This window comes from Grammomys surdaster, unplaced genomic scaffold, assembly GCF_004785775.1.
Source record: "Grammomys surdaster isolate TR1022 unplaced genomic scaffold, NIH_TR_1.0 171, whole genome shotgun sequence".
In the NCBI taxonomy this organism is placed as follows: Eukaryota; Metazoa; Chordata; class Mammalia; order Rodentia; family Muridae; genus Grammomys; species Grammomys surdaster.
Window position 1 is genome coordinate 279,103 of NW_021604619.1, and position 15,373 is coordinate 294,475.

General features: G+C 38.3%; 1 protein-coding gene across 1 annotated transcript in view; it reads right to left on the reverse strand.

Moving 5' to 3' along the window:
• Kcnq5 (potassium voltage-gated channel subfamily Q member 5) overlaps positions 1-15,373 on the reverse strand; it is a 540,403-nt gene that overhangs the window by 98,262 nt on the left and 426,768 nt on the right. Inside the window, exon 5 of the mRNA XM_028767237.1 lies at positions 14,988-15,113. Coding sequence (XP_028623070.1) covers positions 14,988-15,113 — 126 coding nt within the window. The remainder of the gene's footprint in view (positions 1-14,987; positions 15,114-15,373) is intronic.

The window sequence follows — 15,373 nt, forward strand, 5'->3', positions numbered from 1 at the left end:
CTTCCTTCCTTCCTTCCTTCCTTCCTTCCTTCCTTCCTTCCTTCCTTTGTAATTCTTTCCTTCTTTATTTCCTTCTTTCCTCTATTCTGTGACAGGGTCTTATTCCACAGCTATCTGGCTATCTTCAAATTTGCAGTCTTTCTATCTTTATGTCACAAGTGATGGGATTACTGAGATACACCAAGACTGTCTGTATCCTTGTTTTTTCGTAGCACAAGTAATAAGTGCTAGTAATCTGACAGCATTTATAACAAGTACTGGATCTGTACTAAAAGGAGTAAAGATGACCAGTATTTATTATTTTTCCAACATCTAGCATGGTGCTTGCTACCAATAATGGAGAATGCAGTATCTAGAAAATAATTAAAGGACCTTCCCAAGATTATTAGCAAGAAATTGATTGAGAAATATAGGACAGAAACTCCTATAAACCCCTAGCTTGAGGGGAGGCTTCTGAAGAAGGGCTTATACATGGTTTCAGAAGGGTAAAACTGAAGAGAGAAAGAATAATGGCTTTATGATGGGGTAGGATATCCAAGGAGGCAGAGGAAAAGGAATCAAGATTTTTTTTGCAGGTGTTAGCCTTGGCAGGATGAACAGACAAAGTCTCCTGTGGGAGATAATGTAGGCACAGTATGAATGGGGATGGGAACTGGGAAGGTGTTGGTAATACCTTTAATCAACCTGAAGAAGTTGGAGACCTTTGAGGAGAACCAGAGGCCTAGGGGAGGGGAAAATTCTCGGGGCAGTGGGCGTGTAGGAAGGTGTCAGGTGCAAATCAGCAAGAGGTCTGTGGGTGGAAGAGCTCGTCCAGGACTGCAGAGAGGGAGAAGCATGCTGACACCTAGCAGCCAATGGAGTCTAACACCAGCCACATCAGCATGAGACTCTCAAATATATTTTTGAGAGTCAATGTTTTGTTTTAATTTTATTGTATTTTAAACAACCATTGTTTTTTTTTGGCCCAATTGCTTAATCTTTTTGTAATAATTTATTAATAATAATCCACTGAAGGAACATTTTCTGGCTTTGCCATGGGGGAAAATGTGACATTTCATAGTTGCTTTGTGTTTCTCTAACACAAAGGTTTAGTCCAGATTCTCAGAGAGTAGAATTCAATGCACTTCATCTAAATCTGTAGGATGGGACACAGCAAAGTTACTATATTGGGTTTTATACTAGTAATTTCTTTTCTTTCCCAGGAATGGTAATGACATGGAGATAGAATATTGTAGATTCAACTGCAGTTTTGCAATTATTTTGTAAAGGTCACCTGAGGGAGGAGAGCCATTCTGAGTATGGATGGTATCATTCTCTTGGACCACGAAAGATGAGGGGGAAAAGTTGCTAACAGAAATTTTCTTTTTCTTTTCTTTTTTTTTTCAAGACAGGGTTTCTCTGTGTAGCCCTGGCTGTTCTGAAACTCACTCTGCAGACCAAGCTGGCCTTGAACTCAGAAATCCATCTGCCTCTGCCTCCCAAGTGCTGGGATTAAAGGTCTGTGCCACCACTCCCCGGCTGAAATTTTCTTTTTCTGTTTCAGGTTTGTAATGACATGAACTGCTGTACTTCCAGAATGACTATGAAATAAGCAGGTCTTCTCTGCCACATATTCCCACTGCCATGATGTCCTCTTCAAGACCATTGGGTCATGTGACCATGGGATGAATGTCCCAAAGCCCTCCCTCCCTTTAGGTTGTTCAGTTACAGACAAGTGAACTGTAAATAGCATACTTCCTGGCTACTGAAAGGCCATGCTAGTGGTAGCCAGCTCACCATTTACACAGAAGCTGTAGGAGGAGCTAAGATGGGAGGAGTATGGAGAGGAAGAGGAGGAGTAAGGAGGAGAGGAGGAGAGTTGGGTATTGGGTTACACTTCTGATTGTATGGGCATCTTGTTACTGATCATTATCAAATATATAAGCTTTTGGATAATTTAAGAATTAGAGACTCATTTTCCTACTGGGTCCCCGTGGATGGTGGAATGGTCTGGGCAATGCCCAGCCTTGCAGAGACAGTGTGGAAGATTGGCAGAGCCATCTCCCATGCTGACATCTCGTGGGTGGCAGGGCTGGTGTTCTGGCTGGCTGTTTCTAGCTGTGGTGCACACGTGGCCTCTGGCCAAGAAACATGGTGGCAGAGTTAAGCAGAGTTGCTTAAATATCTCCCACAACAGGAATCCAAGTGACAGAAGCCTTTTTGATACTTAGCATCCTAGGCTTACGCTAAAGCACTAAGTACTTCTGCCTTCTAGAGACCTCCCATCTTTGTCTGGGTACAGAAATGATTCATTTCATGTAGGTTCAGTGTCATAGAAATAGAAGCCCCCACAGATACCAGTTCTCAGTGCATTTAGAGAGAATCCTATGTTGGAGATCCTAGACTGGCTGGATAGGGTACTGTCAGAGGCTGTCAGAAAGTTGCAATTGGAGTTCAGAGTTCAACTGGGTAGTGGGGACAATTGATTTATTTTCTGGAAAACACTTCATATGTCTCTAAGATGCCATCAGTATGTTGATGGTCTAGTGAGGTAAGATGACTTGTTTATTGTGCTGCATATGTTTCATAAGACAACCACTGTCACATACAGAGTATCTCAGCAACTCTGAGTCATAAGGGCAGACGGTGACTATTAATTATAGTGTACAATTAACGTAGTGATTTGAGATATTTGGACTTCTAAAGAACATTGATTTTTTTTTTTTTTGGAGAAGCTAAATCTAATGGTAGAATGCTGCTATGACAGAAACAATAAATAAGGCACCTCTTTTCAATGCCAGTCTCTTTAGAACAGGAATACAGCATCAGATAAATAATACAGTTCCTCCTTTGCAGATACCCCCACTGACCCCTGAGTTGTGAAATTCCTTGTCAGCTCTTTATATGCATAGGACATTAGGGCTCAAGGGGTTGAACACAGTGGTAATGGAGCTGGAATCAGATCCAACATCTCTGTTCATCTTGGGTGAGTCATGAGGATGCTTCATAGCTGCACACAGGCTGGGTGGGTGGGGATGACAGGGATTACTGGGTGGGTCCGGGATGATACAGAGCATTGAAGTGTGGTTGCTTAATGGGTTCTGCTTGTACTAAGACATTTTGGATAATTCCTGAGTCAAAGCATCTCATTCTTTTCTATTTCATCCAATGTAAAAAGTGAATCATAATATATTTGAGTTTTGCTTTGCACACCAGATATAAAGGAAGGAGTCGAACTTCAGTGTAGAATAACAAATGGAAATAAGTCTTATGAGAGAGTCATGTTACTCTTTGCATGTGAGCTCATTTTTTAATACTATATTAATGTATGATAATGCACATGACCTCATGGCCTTCTTCTTTTCTCCCTTAACTGGGGAACAAATAGTGAGATTTTCTCATATGGGCAAATATTCTTTCTCTGAGCTATCTTCTCAGTTTCAGAGAAGGCTTCTTAATTGAAAGTTCTATGATAACTAGTTGTCTACTTAGAAATTTCATAACAGTACAGTATCTCAAAACTAAATTATATATATATAATATATATATATATATATATATATTATATATATAATGTTTTATTACTCACTAAAATACAGAGGTACACTCATTTCATAACATTCTTTGTAAAGAATTGGGATCCTACTTAGTATTTTTATTTGTATATTTTTATTTGCATAAACCTCATTCATAATGCATCAAAATTTGAAGTTTTATAAGTTATGTTTTAAAAAGACTTATTTTATGCATGTACTTGTTTTGCCTATATGTATGTGTATATATATATATATATGTGTGTGTGTGTGTGTGTGTGTGTGTGTGTATGCGTTATATGTGTGCCTGGTGTCCACAGATGATAGAAGAAGATATCAGACTTCCTGGAACTGGATTTACTGGTTATGAGTTACCATATATAGTCTGGGAATTAAACCCAGGCGCTTTGCAAGAATAACAAGTGCTCTAAATCACTTATTCTTTCCAAGTTACACATATGTGTGTGTGTGTGTGTGTGTGTGTAGCATGAACTCAAATTTCATGGAATGATCTAAATATGAGTTGCTAGATTTGTAGGATTTTCCCCTCAACAGAGTTGTGTTAGTTTTATAGTAATAATATTTTAGTATTTTGTATTTTTGAGCTTCTAGAAAGCATTGTATTCCATTTTCATAAACCATCCATCTACCTGTACTATACATTATCACTGTGCTAGTTAGTTTTACATTAATTTGACACAAACTAGAGTTACCAGAGTGGAGGAAACCTCAGTTGAGAAAGCATGTGTATAAGATTGGGCTGCAGGTCAACCTGTAGAGCATTTCCTTAAGGGGGAGAGTCTGGTCTATTGTAGGCAGTGACACTCCTGGCCTTGTGGTCCTGGGCTCTATAAGAATGCATGCTGGATTCCTGATCTTGACTTTTAACGTGAAGGAGTATTGAATTTTGTCAAAGGCTTTTTCAACATCTAATGAGATGGTCATTTTTTTTTAAGTTTGTTTATACATTGGATTACACTGATGGACTTTTTGTATATTGAACTATCCCAGCATCCTCAGGATGAAACTTACTTGATTGTTCATGAATGATAGTTTTAACATGTTCTTGGATTTGGTTTGCAAGTATTTTATTGAGTATTTTTGCATCGATATTCATAAACAAAATTGGTCTGAAGTTTTCTTTGTTGGGTCTTTGTTTGGTTTAGGTATCAGAGTAACTGTGTCTTCATAAAATGAATTAGGTAGTATTCCTGCTGTTTCTATTTTGTGGAATAGTTTGAGGAGTATTAGTATTAGCTGTCCTCTGAAGGTCTGGTAGAATTCTGCACTAAAGCCATCTGGCCCTGAGCTTTTTGTTTATTGGGAAATTTTTAATGACAGCTTCTATTTCCTTAAGGGTTATGGGACTTTTAGATAGTTTACCTGATCTTGATTTAACTTTGGTACATGATTTCTGTCTAGAAAATTATTCATTTCATCTAGATTTTCCAGTGTTGTTGAGTATAGGTTTTTGTAGTAGATTTAATGATTTTTTTTTATTGGATGTTTTATTTACATTTCATATGTTGTCCCCTTACCCCATCCCCCACCCACCCAGGAACCCCCATCCCCTCACACCTCCTCCTTCTTCTCTGTGGTTATAACCCCTACCTACCCCCATCCTCAAATTCCCACCCCCTGGAGCATCCAGCTTTCATGAGGTCAAGGATCTCTTCTTCCACCTATGCCCAGCAGGGCCCTCCACTCTTACATATACAGCTAAAGCCATGGATCCCTCCCTAAGTGCTCCCAGGCTGGTGGTTTAGACCCTGGGAGCTCTGGTTGGTTGGTATTGTTGCTCTCCTCATGGGGCCACAAACCCTTTCAACTCCAATGGTCTTCACTCTAACTCCTCCATTGGGAACCCCATGATCAGTTCAATGGCTAGATTTAATTATTTTTTAAAAAATTTCCTCAGTTTCTTTTGTTATGTCTCCCTTTTCATTTCTGATTTTGTTAATTTGGATACTGTCTCTGTGCCCTTTAGTTAGTCTGGCTAAGGGTTTATCTATCTTGCTGATTTTTTTTCAAAGAACCAGCTCTTGGTTTTGTTGATTCTTTGTATCATTTTATTTGTTTCTAATTGGTTAATTTCAGCCCTGATTTTGATTATTTCCAGCCTTCTACTCCTCTTTGGTGTGCTTGCTTTTTTTTTGTTTTTTTCCTAGAGCTTTCAGATATGCTTTTAAATTGCTGAAATGGGAACTTTCTAATTTCTTTTTGGAGGCACTAGGTTAGAGGAGAGTTGCATGTGTGGGGTGTGGGAGGAATGGAGGTGAAGCTGTGGTTGGGATGAATTGTTTGAGAGAAGAGAGGGGGAATAGCTTGGGGAAGGTCAGTCTGGTGATACTAGTCTATAATCCTTGTACCTAGGATGTTGAGGTAGGAAGATTGTGAGCACTAGGCTAGCCTGGGCTACCTAGTTAGAATGTGTCTCAGAAAAACAACAGGCTAGTGAAATGGTTCAGTAGGTAACACTGCTTTCAGTTTCCGGATAACCCGAGTCTGATCCAAAGATGCTAAATTCAAAAAACTGAGGCATTGATACATATCTATAATTCCAGCGTCGCTATGGAGGTGGAGATGGGAGAATCACCAGGAAGCTCATAGCCTGGTAGCTTAGAGTACACAGTGGTGGGAACAATATCGACTCAGTCTCAACTAAGTAGATGAAGAGAACCAACTCCTGAAAATGTAGCATATTCATGCCTGCATCTACAGACATATACCACACACAGGCTTGATAATAAGTCAGATGATAACTACAAAAGCAACAAATAAAACCAGCAAAACAAAACAAAGTAAAAATGATAACAACATAAACAACTTCCACGCTGATTAGGCTACAGATTTTTTCTTTCAAGTTGATTAATTCCTTTATAAAAATATGAGTTTTTTTCTCTCTTTTCTACAGGGAAGAAATCACCAAATGTTCTGTGGCACAATTATGAAAATATAACTAGCAATACTAGTTTTTAACTGATGCATTCATGTGAACAAGTTAAAAATAGGCTGTTTGTATTTAGCAGCATGGCATAATTTCTCCATAAAAGGCAACTTTGAAGAAGAATAATTCCACTGCAGTAACAGTAATACACTTATTTCCCCTCTTTTCCCTTCCTCTGCCCTCCCCTCCCCTCCCCTTCCCTTTTACATGAACAACTGATTTCAGAGAGTGTGTGGCCCTCTAATCTGACAGTCAGCTTTGGGACTCAAACTGTTGACTCAGATCAGTTTTCTCTGGTTCAAAGATCAGAGTGTCTTTCAGTGGGCGACGCCATAGAGTTCGGATTCTTTTATGGCAGGTTCATTCATGGTATTATCATTCATGGTGTTTTTTCAGGCTTGAGGTCAAATATATAATAATAGTAATGGCTGATATTTTCCTAGCGTTTGATAGACCATCTCCATGTCCCAATCTCATTCCATGCTCATAGTATAGCTGTATTTTGTCAATATGACTATTTCTATTGTAATACAGGGAATGATTGCTTAATACCAATCTCCATGGACTAGAGAAATGGCTCAGTGGGTAAGAGAGACTGACACATAAACACAAAGACCTGAGCTCAACCCTCCAGAACCTATGTGAACAGCTGAGGGCAGACATACACACCTGTAGCCCCATCACTGTAGAAGTCAGAGACAGGGGGATGACTGGGACTCCCTGGCCTATCTAGCCTATCTCTAGCTTCAGTGAGAGATCCTATTTATGCCAAAGAAATGAAATGGTGGATGGAAGAGCAGGACAGCTGGTGGCTTCCTCTAGCTTCCACATGGACATATGTTCTCATTCCAGTCCACATGTCCATTCACATACACCTGAGACAAAACCAATACTAATGTTTCAGCAAATCACAATGTTGGGTCTAGGACTCATGTCTCTTGAGTGTATTTCTTTTCTTTTAAAAACAGATTGTGTCAATGCCTATAGAATAATACTATCAAAAGCAAATGTACAGACACAGGTACAGGGTGACATTATTACAGGATCAAGATTCTTAATGAAGAATTTCCTAAAGAGCCTGGAGAGCTGTGCACTTCATAAACACATGCTGTTAAGGTAAATGCGAGACTCAGAGGTGCTTATAACAGGGTTTGGGGTGGATGGCTGGGGTGTGTGGGTGTTTGGTAGCTGAGAATTCTCTTGAATCATTCGGAGCTGCTATGTTGATTCTCTTAGGCTAAATTAAGCTTTAGGTAAAGCATTGACAGTCAAAAACAATCATTTACTTTAACTACATGTACTGGTACTAATTTAGAAAATGATGCTTTGTAAAATAAGGCAGAAAACACTTTTGCTGAATTAAAAGTAAGCAGCCCTGATTCTCTGAAGAATAACGGGTGCCATCAAGGACAATGGTATCCTTGTTCATTCCCATCTCACACACAGATTTGGGATGTGAAACACATTGCACACATAATACACTAGGTTACATATAGATGTCATCTAAGCAACTTGCTTGTGAAAGTTCGTAAGACTTTTGGCATGAGTTCCGAGACTTTACTTGGCTGATATAAATTCTTCTGTATGTCTGAAATAATCTCTTTAAGGACATGATCTCAAATGGAATCTGTATTCAGATGCCATCTTATCTGCTGTTAGATAGAGTCCTCTCTGCTATTATACACATTAAAAAACATTACACTGGCTTTATTACAAAAGACAAAAGAGAGCAGTAGATAGGAAAATGGTGGTCTTCTAGAGCACCATTATTAGAAAAAAAATTCTACGTCAGGAAAACTAGATCTTAAATTATTTCAGAATAAATCTAAAGCAATTCAGAAGGTTAAAAATAACAGGAAAGAGGGAGATAGCAGAAAATAACTTTGGAAAATCCTATTCTTGAATTATTTCTGAATAAATATGAGGTGACTGGACAAGAAAAAAATAGTGCTAGGAGGATTGAAGAAATAATAGCACGTGGACTTCTGGGTAACACCCAGACCCTGAACTCCAGAGTAAGGAACATATGGAGTTAGCTTGTTCACCCCCTCTACTGCTTGCCGTGACAACCTCCCTGCCCCCCTACCCCAGTTATCAGTGTAGAGTCCAGAAACCTTTTCATGGAAACTTCCAATTCCCAAGCCCCCTATTTGCTTATACTGTGTGTCTGCACTAAAGAATATGGTTCTTCTTTGTTCTGTTGTTTTGGCAGACACTTCTAATGTCCACACTCCAAACAGCTACCATCTATGTCTGTGACATTGCTGTAGTCTTGGTATCAGATCTTGAGAATCTGTTATCTTACAGTGAGGTGGACACATTCCTTTGTTCCTCAGCATAGAACTGAGTTCAGGTATCAAAACTGTATATTGGCATTGATCGCTGCTGACCACCCTCTTGTATCTCCCTAAATATTGATGTTGAGGACAGCTCTCTCTGTCTTAAAGCAAGGACCTTTACTTTGAATACTTGGAATTTACAGGGGTGCTGTATTTGTAGATGGAACACAAATTGAATTTTGGTATTAAATGTTGATACTTTGGACTCTTATGAGGGAGAATTTTTCTTTTCATAAAGCCTAGAACTAACAAACACTCCAGTTTGGGGTGGCCTCCTTTCCCTGTTTAGATTAGCATTTAATCTAGATACTCCAGAGTTATTGAGGACCCCATCATTTTCAACATGGACAATTTCAATTAAAAAATGACGTAAACAAACTTTCCACAAAGGTTTTATAGTGACATATTATCAAGTGGTACAATAATCTAAATTTACTTAACACTCAGATCTAGTAGATGCTGTTTTTGTAATGAATAGAAATACTAATCCCTCTTATCTACTTTTTCATGTTTTTTTAAAAGCTTCAGACAACTCCATTAATGAGTCAGCCAATATAAACAAAACTGTTTTAGAGTCACAAGCCCTTATTTTCATTCCTAGAAGCTTGGCGTGCTGAAAGGTTTTTTTATTTATTTATTTTTACTTTGATATTGAGCCTTGCGTTTTTGTTTTGTTTTATTTTAAAATGGAAACATAATTAGACCACTCAGAAACCTGTAAAGTACAGGTTAAACAGCCGTCAAAACAGTCTCCTTGAAGTGGAAATTATTGAAAATATGCTGCTTCTCCCTGCAAATCGCAGAAGATGACCTTCGTATGTCTCTTTGTAGAGAAGCTAGCTAGCTGGTGACTAAGCAAGAGTATATTAAGAGTTTCCCACACACAGTTTAACACACAACACAGCAATTTGTATTGGTAATAAGAAGTAAAAGAAGAATGGGAAGAGAGATTAAAAAGCTGCCAGGCTTAATTCTCCAGCATCTGCTTCTCAAAGGGGAGAAAAGTGCCCCTGAATATATCTATCAATTGGAATATATTTGAATTATCCAAGAGAAGCAAATGCTACACTTGAATTCAGACTACTGCAAACAGGCTGGGCTGTGGATTGCCTTCCCTCTATTGCATGAAAACCTACCCACTTTTTCAGGTTACACCACATTGCACCACAAGTAACAGGATTTCATTTACTTTCTTTAGATTAGAGGTATTTCAGGAATGTCAAGTCTCTTTTCGATCTTCGTCTTTTTCCCTTTGAAATGTCCAATGTTTCTTGTGTGTAGAGAGGAAGAGTTGGAAATGAAACTATTTTTTTTTTCTAAATTGACATTGTGAGTTAACATATAAAGCAATGAGTCTCATTATGACATTTTCTTTCTCTTATTGTAAAGCACTTCTCATACGTGCAGGCCATGATATTTTGTTCTCATGCATGCATACATGCCATTATCTTATTTTGTCCTGATTCATTCCTCTCCCAAATTTCTCTGGCAACCCAACTGTGCTGCTTTCATCTGATTATATTTCTCCCTACAAAGATCCTCCCTTTCTGCTCCTGTAGCACATGTAGTTCATTACACTCTCTTCCTTACCACATGCATTAACTTCTTTCTCCTCTCCCATGATACCCTATTTGTTTCATGGGGCTAAGGTTGCAGTGTGTGTGTGTATGAGTGCATGCGTACACACACATACACACACACACACACACACACACACACTTATGTCTAGACTTTCCATATTAGAGAAGGCATGCACTATTAGTTTTTCCACACCTGGCTTAATTTCACTGTGACTATGAGGATCTCTATTTGCATTCTCTTTCTTTCTTTCTTTCTTTCTTTCTTTCTTTCTTTCTTTCTTTCTTTCTTTCTTTTTCTTTTTTGAGACAAGGTTTCTCTGTGTAGTCCTGGCTGTCCTGGAACTCACTCTATAGACCAGGCTGGCCTCGAACTCAGAAATCCACCTGCCTCTGCCTCCCAAGTGCTGCGATTAAAGGCGTGTGCCACCACTGCCCGGCTTCCATCCACTTTCCTAAGATGTCATAGTAACATTTTCCTTTGTGGTAGAAAAAACAAAAACAAAAAAACCAAAACCCTCCACCCCCCCAAACCTCCACAAAAAGTCCTTTGCTTTTATAGGACTCTGGGTACATGTGAATGTGTGCACATACACGCAAACACACTCATTTATATCTAGACTCCTCATCTTAGAGAAAACACGCACACCCAGTCTGGTTCTACTGCCTAGGTACTATAACAGTGGGATAGGAAACATCAGTGTGCTTGTGTCTTATGGTGTGCTGACTTAGAGTCCCTTGTGAGTACACCCGGTAGTGATAGAGCCCTTTTTAGTTTGTTGAAGAAATTCCACAAGGATTCCCACAGTGGCTATTCGGTATACATTCCCACCAACAGTGTATATATGTTTTTCTTTTTCTCCTTATCTTCACTAGCTTTTACAGTCATATGTTTCCTTGACAAGAGCCATTCTGACTGAGGTGGGAAAAAAAAGTCCCCAGTTTTAATTTACATTTCCTCTATGGCTAAGTTTTGAATATTTTTTCAAGTATCTGTTGGCTATTTGTTTTATTTCTTTTGAGAATTGTTTGTCAAGTTCATTAGCCCATTTACCGACTGGATGGAATTTTGGTGTTGAACTTTTACAGTTTATGTATTTTAGATACTGATTTCTTGACTGATGCATACTCAGCAAAGATATTTTTCCTTTCATGTAACCTTTCATTTAATACAATAGACTACTCTCTCACCCACAGCACAATCTTGAAGACATGTACTCAATGTTTTTAACAGCCTGAAATTTAGGGGAATGTATCTCTAATTTTTATTCATTTAATGACTACTATACAATCAAAAATATATCAAGTTCTGCTTGATTTAGTCCTGACAAATTTTCCCTGTCTCTCACAGGAGTTCTAGACACATAAATGAGCTTTGGACGAACAGTGACTTATTAGACTATACTAACTCTAGTCTGTGCTCCTCAAAAGGCAAACACAAACCCAGGAGTGCCTCGGTCACAGGTTAAGATGATGACATGTTCATAGTTTGTCAAAAAAGCTGGCTAGCACCCAAGAGTGATTTATAAGTGAATTTTCCTCTGCAGAATACAAAGAGTGGAAATGTTTTACACAAATGGGTAAAGGGCTCTTGAGGGAGAAAGAGAGAGGAGAAAAGAGAAGAAACAGAAGGAGGGTGAAGGAGAATGGCAGGATACAAGTGACCTGAGAGAGAAATAAGAAAACAGAGGGATTTTTAGGGAAGCAGAAGGAAGAGAGGTGGATACAGAAGAAGGAGGGAGATGTGTAAAATACCAGTAAGGATTCTGAAACAGCCACAGTGAATCACATTAACTCTTTACCTATAAAAAACCCGTAATACATCTAATTCCACATGTAAATATGCACATGTAGTTTTAGTGAACTTTTCGCATCTGGGATGAACATCTTCTCCAAGTTCCAAAGACCACCTAACAGAAACTTCAATACAGACATGAGAAAGATGTCTTTTTAGTTGTTTTGTCTAAGAGATTCCCAAAGCATACCAACTATCACAAGTACCCTAAGTTACCTCCCCAAAAGTGGAAGTTAAGTCTCTTTTGCTGAAGACATCATGAACTTCAGAATCAGGACTCTGAAACTCCTGAGCTGGAACTGACTTGAACACCCCCTCCCTGATGACTAGATCTCTTGGTATCAGAAGGTCATGCAAGCTTCCGCAAGAGGGAAGTAACCAGTTGTCCTATCCAACTGTGATGCTTACGAATTGCATCTGCAGAACAGCATGCCACAATAACTCTGTTGGTACAGGAGCAGCATGCATACCTTGGTAGTAAGCAACAGCTCTCTAACTGGACCTATGTTTTGCTAAACAAGAGGAAAAAAATCACTTCTGGTACTGGAAACCTAGCTAACTATTCAGTGCTAGTGAAGCCATGGTCATTGAAGGAGAATCTATAGGTAATAATTTAGTAAGCCAACCTAGTCCCTAACAACAATATACACTTAATTACTTATACCTACAGATAAGTATAGTCTCCATCTCTCACCAAGGAAATTTCTCTTTGCAATAGAGTCTACTACAGAAAACTACAACCAATCAGAATGAAGAGTTGTAGATCCTGTTCCCAGGGGATTCATCTACAAAACACTCTTGCATCCAAGTCTCAGGGCATTGCAGAAGAGGTGGTAATAAGATTATTAGAACCAGAGGATCAGGAGTTTGCTGTGAGGTTGTGCCTCCTAGTAATATCAGAAGCTACACCCATAAATTGTCATTAACACAAATGTCCAAACGTGAGCTGAACAAGGACAATACCGAAGTAGATGGAAGAAAGCGCACCAGGCCTCAACCCTACACAAAGAACTGTAGGTAGCTGAAGAATTCTGGGAATGGAAGTGGTGGTCTTCACCACAGAAGAGTGCACCAATTGGTTGTCTAGTGCCAAATGGCCAGCCCTGAAAATGTATGTACAAGTAATGTTATATATACTGTGCAGGTAATATTTAGGAATATATATATATATATACATATATATGTATGTATATACGTATATATATGTATATATGTATATATATGTGTGTATGTATGTATGTATGTATATACATGCAATAACAATTAGTAAATAAAAGAAGCCATGAATTTGAGAAGAATAATGGAGAGGGCTATAGGGGCACGTTTGGAGGGAGAAATGGAAGGAAGCAATGTTGGAATTATAATCTCAAGAATAAAATAGAAATATCTTACATAATTATAAATTATGTGTATTTCCATGTAACTCCCTTTAAAAACACCATAAACATATAAAATAAAGACATATATAATTTTTATATTGTATAAAGTATTCCCATATCCTGTAAATTCTTACTAGGGTGTAAGTTCCAAATGACTGTTTTATAAATTCTCCACAATGCAGGGAGAACTTTTGTCTGAAAGGAAAAAATGCATTATTCACAGCACATCCTTTCCAGACTATTGTGTTCTGCATCTTCATGACTTTCTGAGCAATTTTACAACTCTGTAAATTGTAGATAACACATAGCAATGCAAAATAATTTTTGCCATATATGTGTAAATAAATTATGTACAGTGGATGTTCACTGATCTGTTTCCTATACCGTGAAAGCAGACAGATTTCTCTTTATCCTTACAATTCAATATCCTGACATTTCGGAATTTTTCTGGGCTCTGCTCAGTATTATGAACTGACTGTCACGTGTGACCAATGAGTTTTTAAAATGAATTAAATATAATACGAAGCATGAATTTTTTAATCCCCCCCCCCCCGAGACAGTGTTTCTCTGTGTAGCCCTGTCTGTCCTGGAACTTGCTCTGTAGACCAGGATGGTTTCAAACTCTGAGATCTGCCTGACTCTGCTTCCCTAATGCTGGGATTAAAGGTGTGCACCGCCATGCCTAGTTATTTTCTATTTGTATGACAACTGTCATTTTTTTTTTTTTGCTTTTACCTTCTTTGAAAAATACTTGTAGCAGTGTAAAGGAAAAGTGGGATTTTGAATGGGAAATACTATAATAAGGTATACATGATCTCTGATCTGCCAGCTCAGATGTTCCCAGCATTCTCTTCTTGACTGATTGATGTATTTAATTTTTTCTCTCTTTGACTCAGCTTCTTTTCCATTTGTTTTTGTTTCTGTTATTTTTTTTTGAAAGTGTTATGTAACATAGACCAGACTGACTTTAAACTTGTAATCCTTCTGCCTCAGTGTTCAGACTTCTGGGATTACAGGCCTGTATCACCACACACTCCTTCCTTTTGTACTTTTGACAATTAAAACCCCCTCTTTTTTTTCTGGAGTGGTAAATCATGTTTATAATTGTCTATAAATTATAAACTTATAATTGTCTATAAGTTTATAAAGTTAAAACAAATAATCCCATTAACAGTTCATATTTTCAAAATGGTAATGTTTACTTAGGAAACAGAGCACTCAAAAAATATAAATGATAATTTATGTGTAAGTTTAATTGTTTGCCCCAAAAGGCACAGAAATTGTTCAGATCACTTACAAATACTATATATTTCCATATTTATCCCTTTTGGAAGTTAGCATTTTCATTGAGACCACTCACTGAAAACTGCTATGCTATTTATATTCAGTGGAGACATTCCATAATAACTCATAGATAAAACCAGATTTTTATACTTACTGTGCCCCACCAGAGAGCATCCGCATATGTAGAAAACTCTTTATTGGCATCTTTCTCCACCAGATAGACAAGGAAAGATGAAAAAATGAGAACCAGAAATCCAATGTACCAGGCTGTGATTAATTCCTAGGTATAAAAGGAATTAAAACATTTTAGAGGTGACAATATTCTTTGAGAAAGGAAACATGAAATCTATGTACAATTCAATCATGTTCCTACTTCTAGGAAATATGCAAAGGGTTTAAGGGAAGTCCTTGGTCCTGTGAAGGCTGAATGCCCCAGGGTGGGGGAATTCGAGGGCAGGGAGGTAGGAGTAGGTGGGTGGGTGGGGGCACACCCTCAAAGAAGCAGGAGAAGGGGGGGGATGGGATACGGAGTTTCTGGGG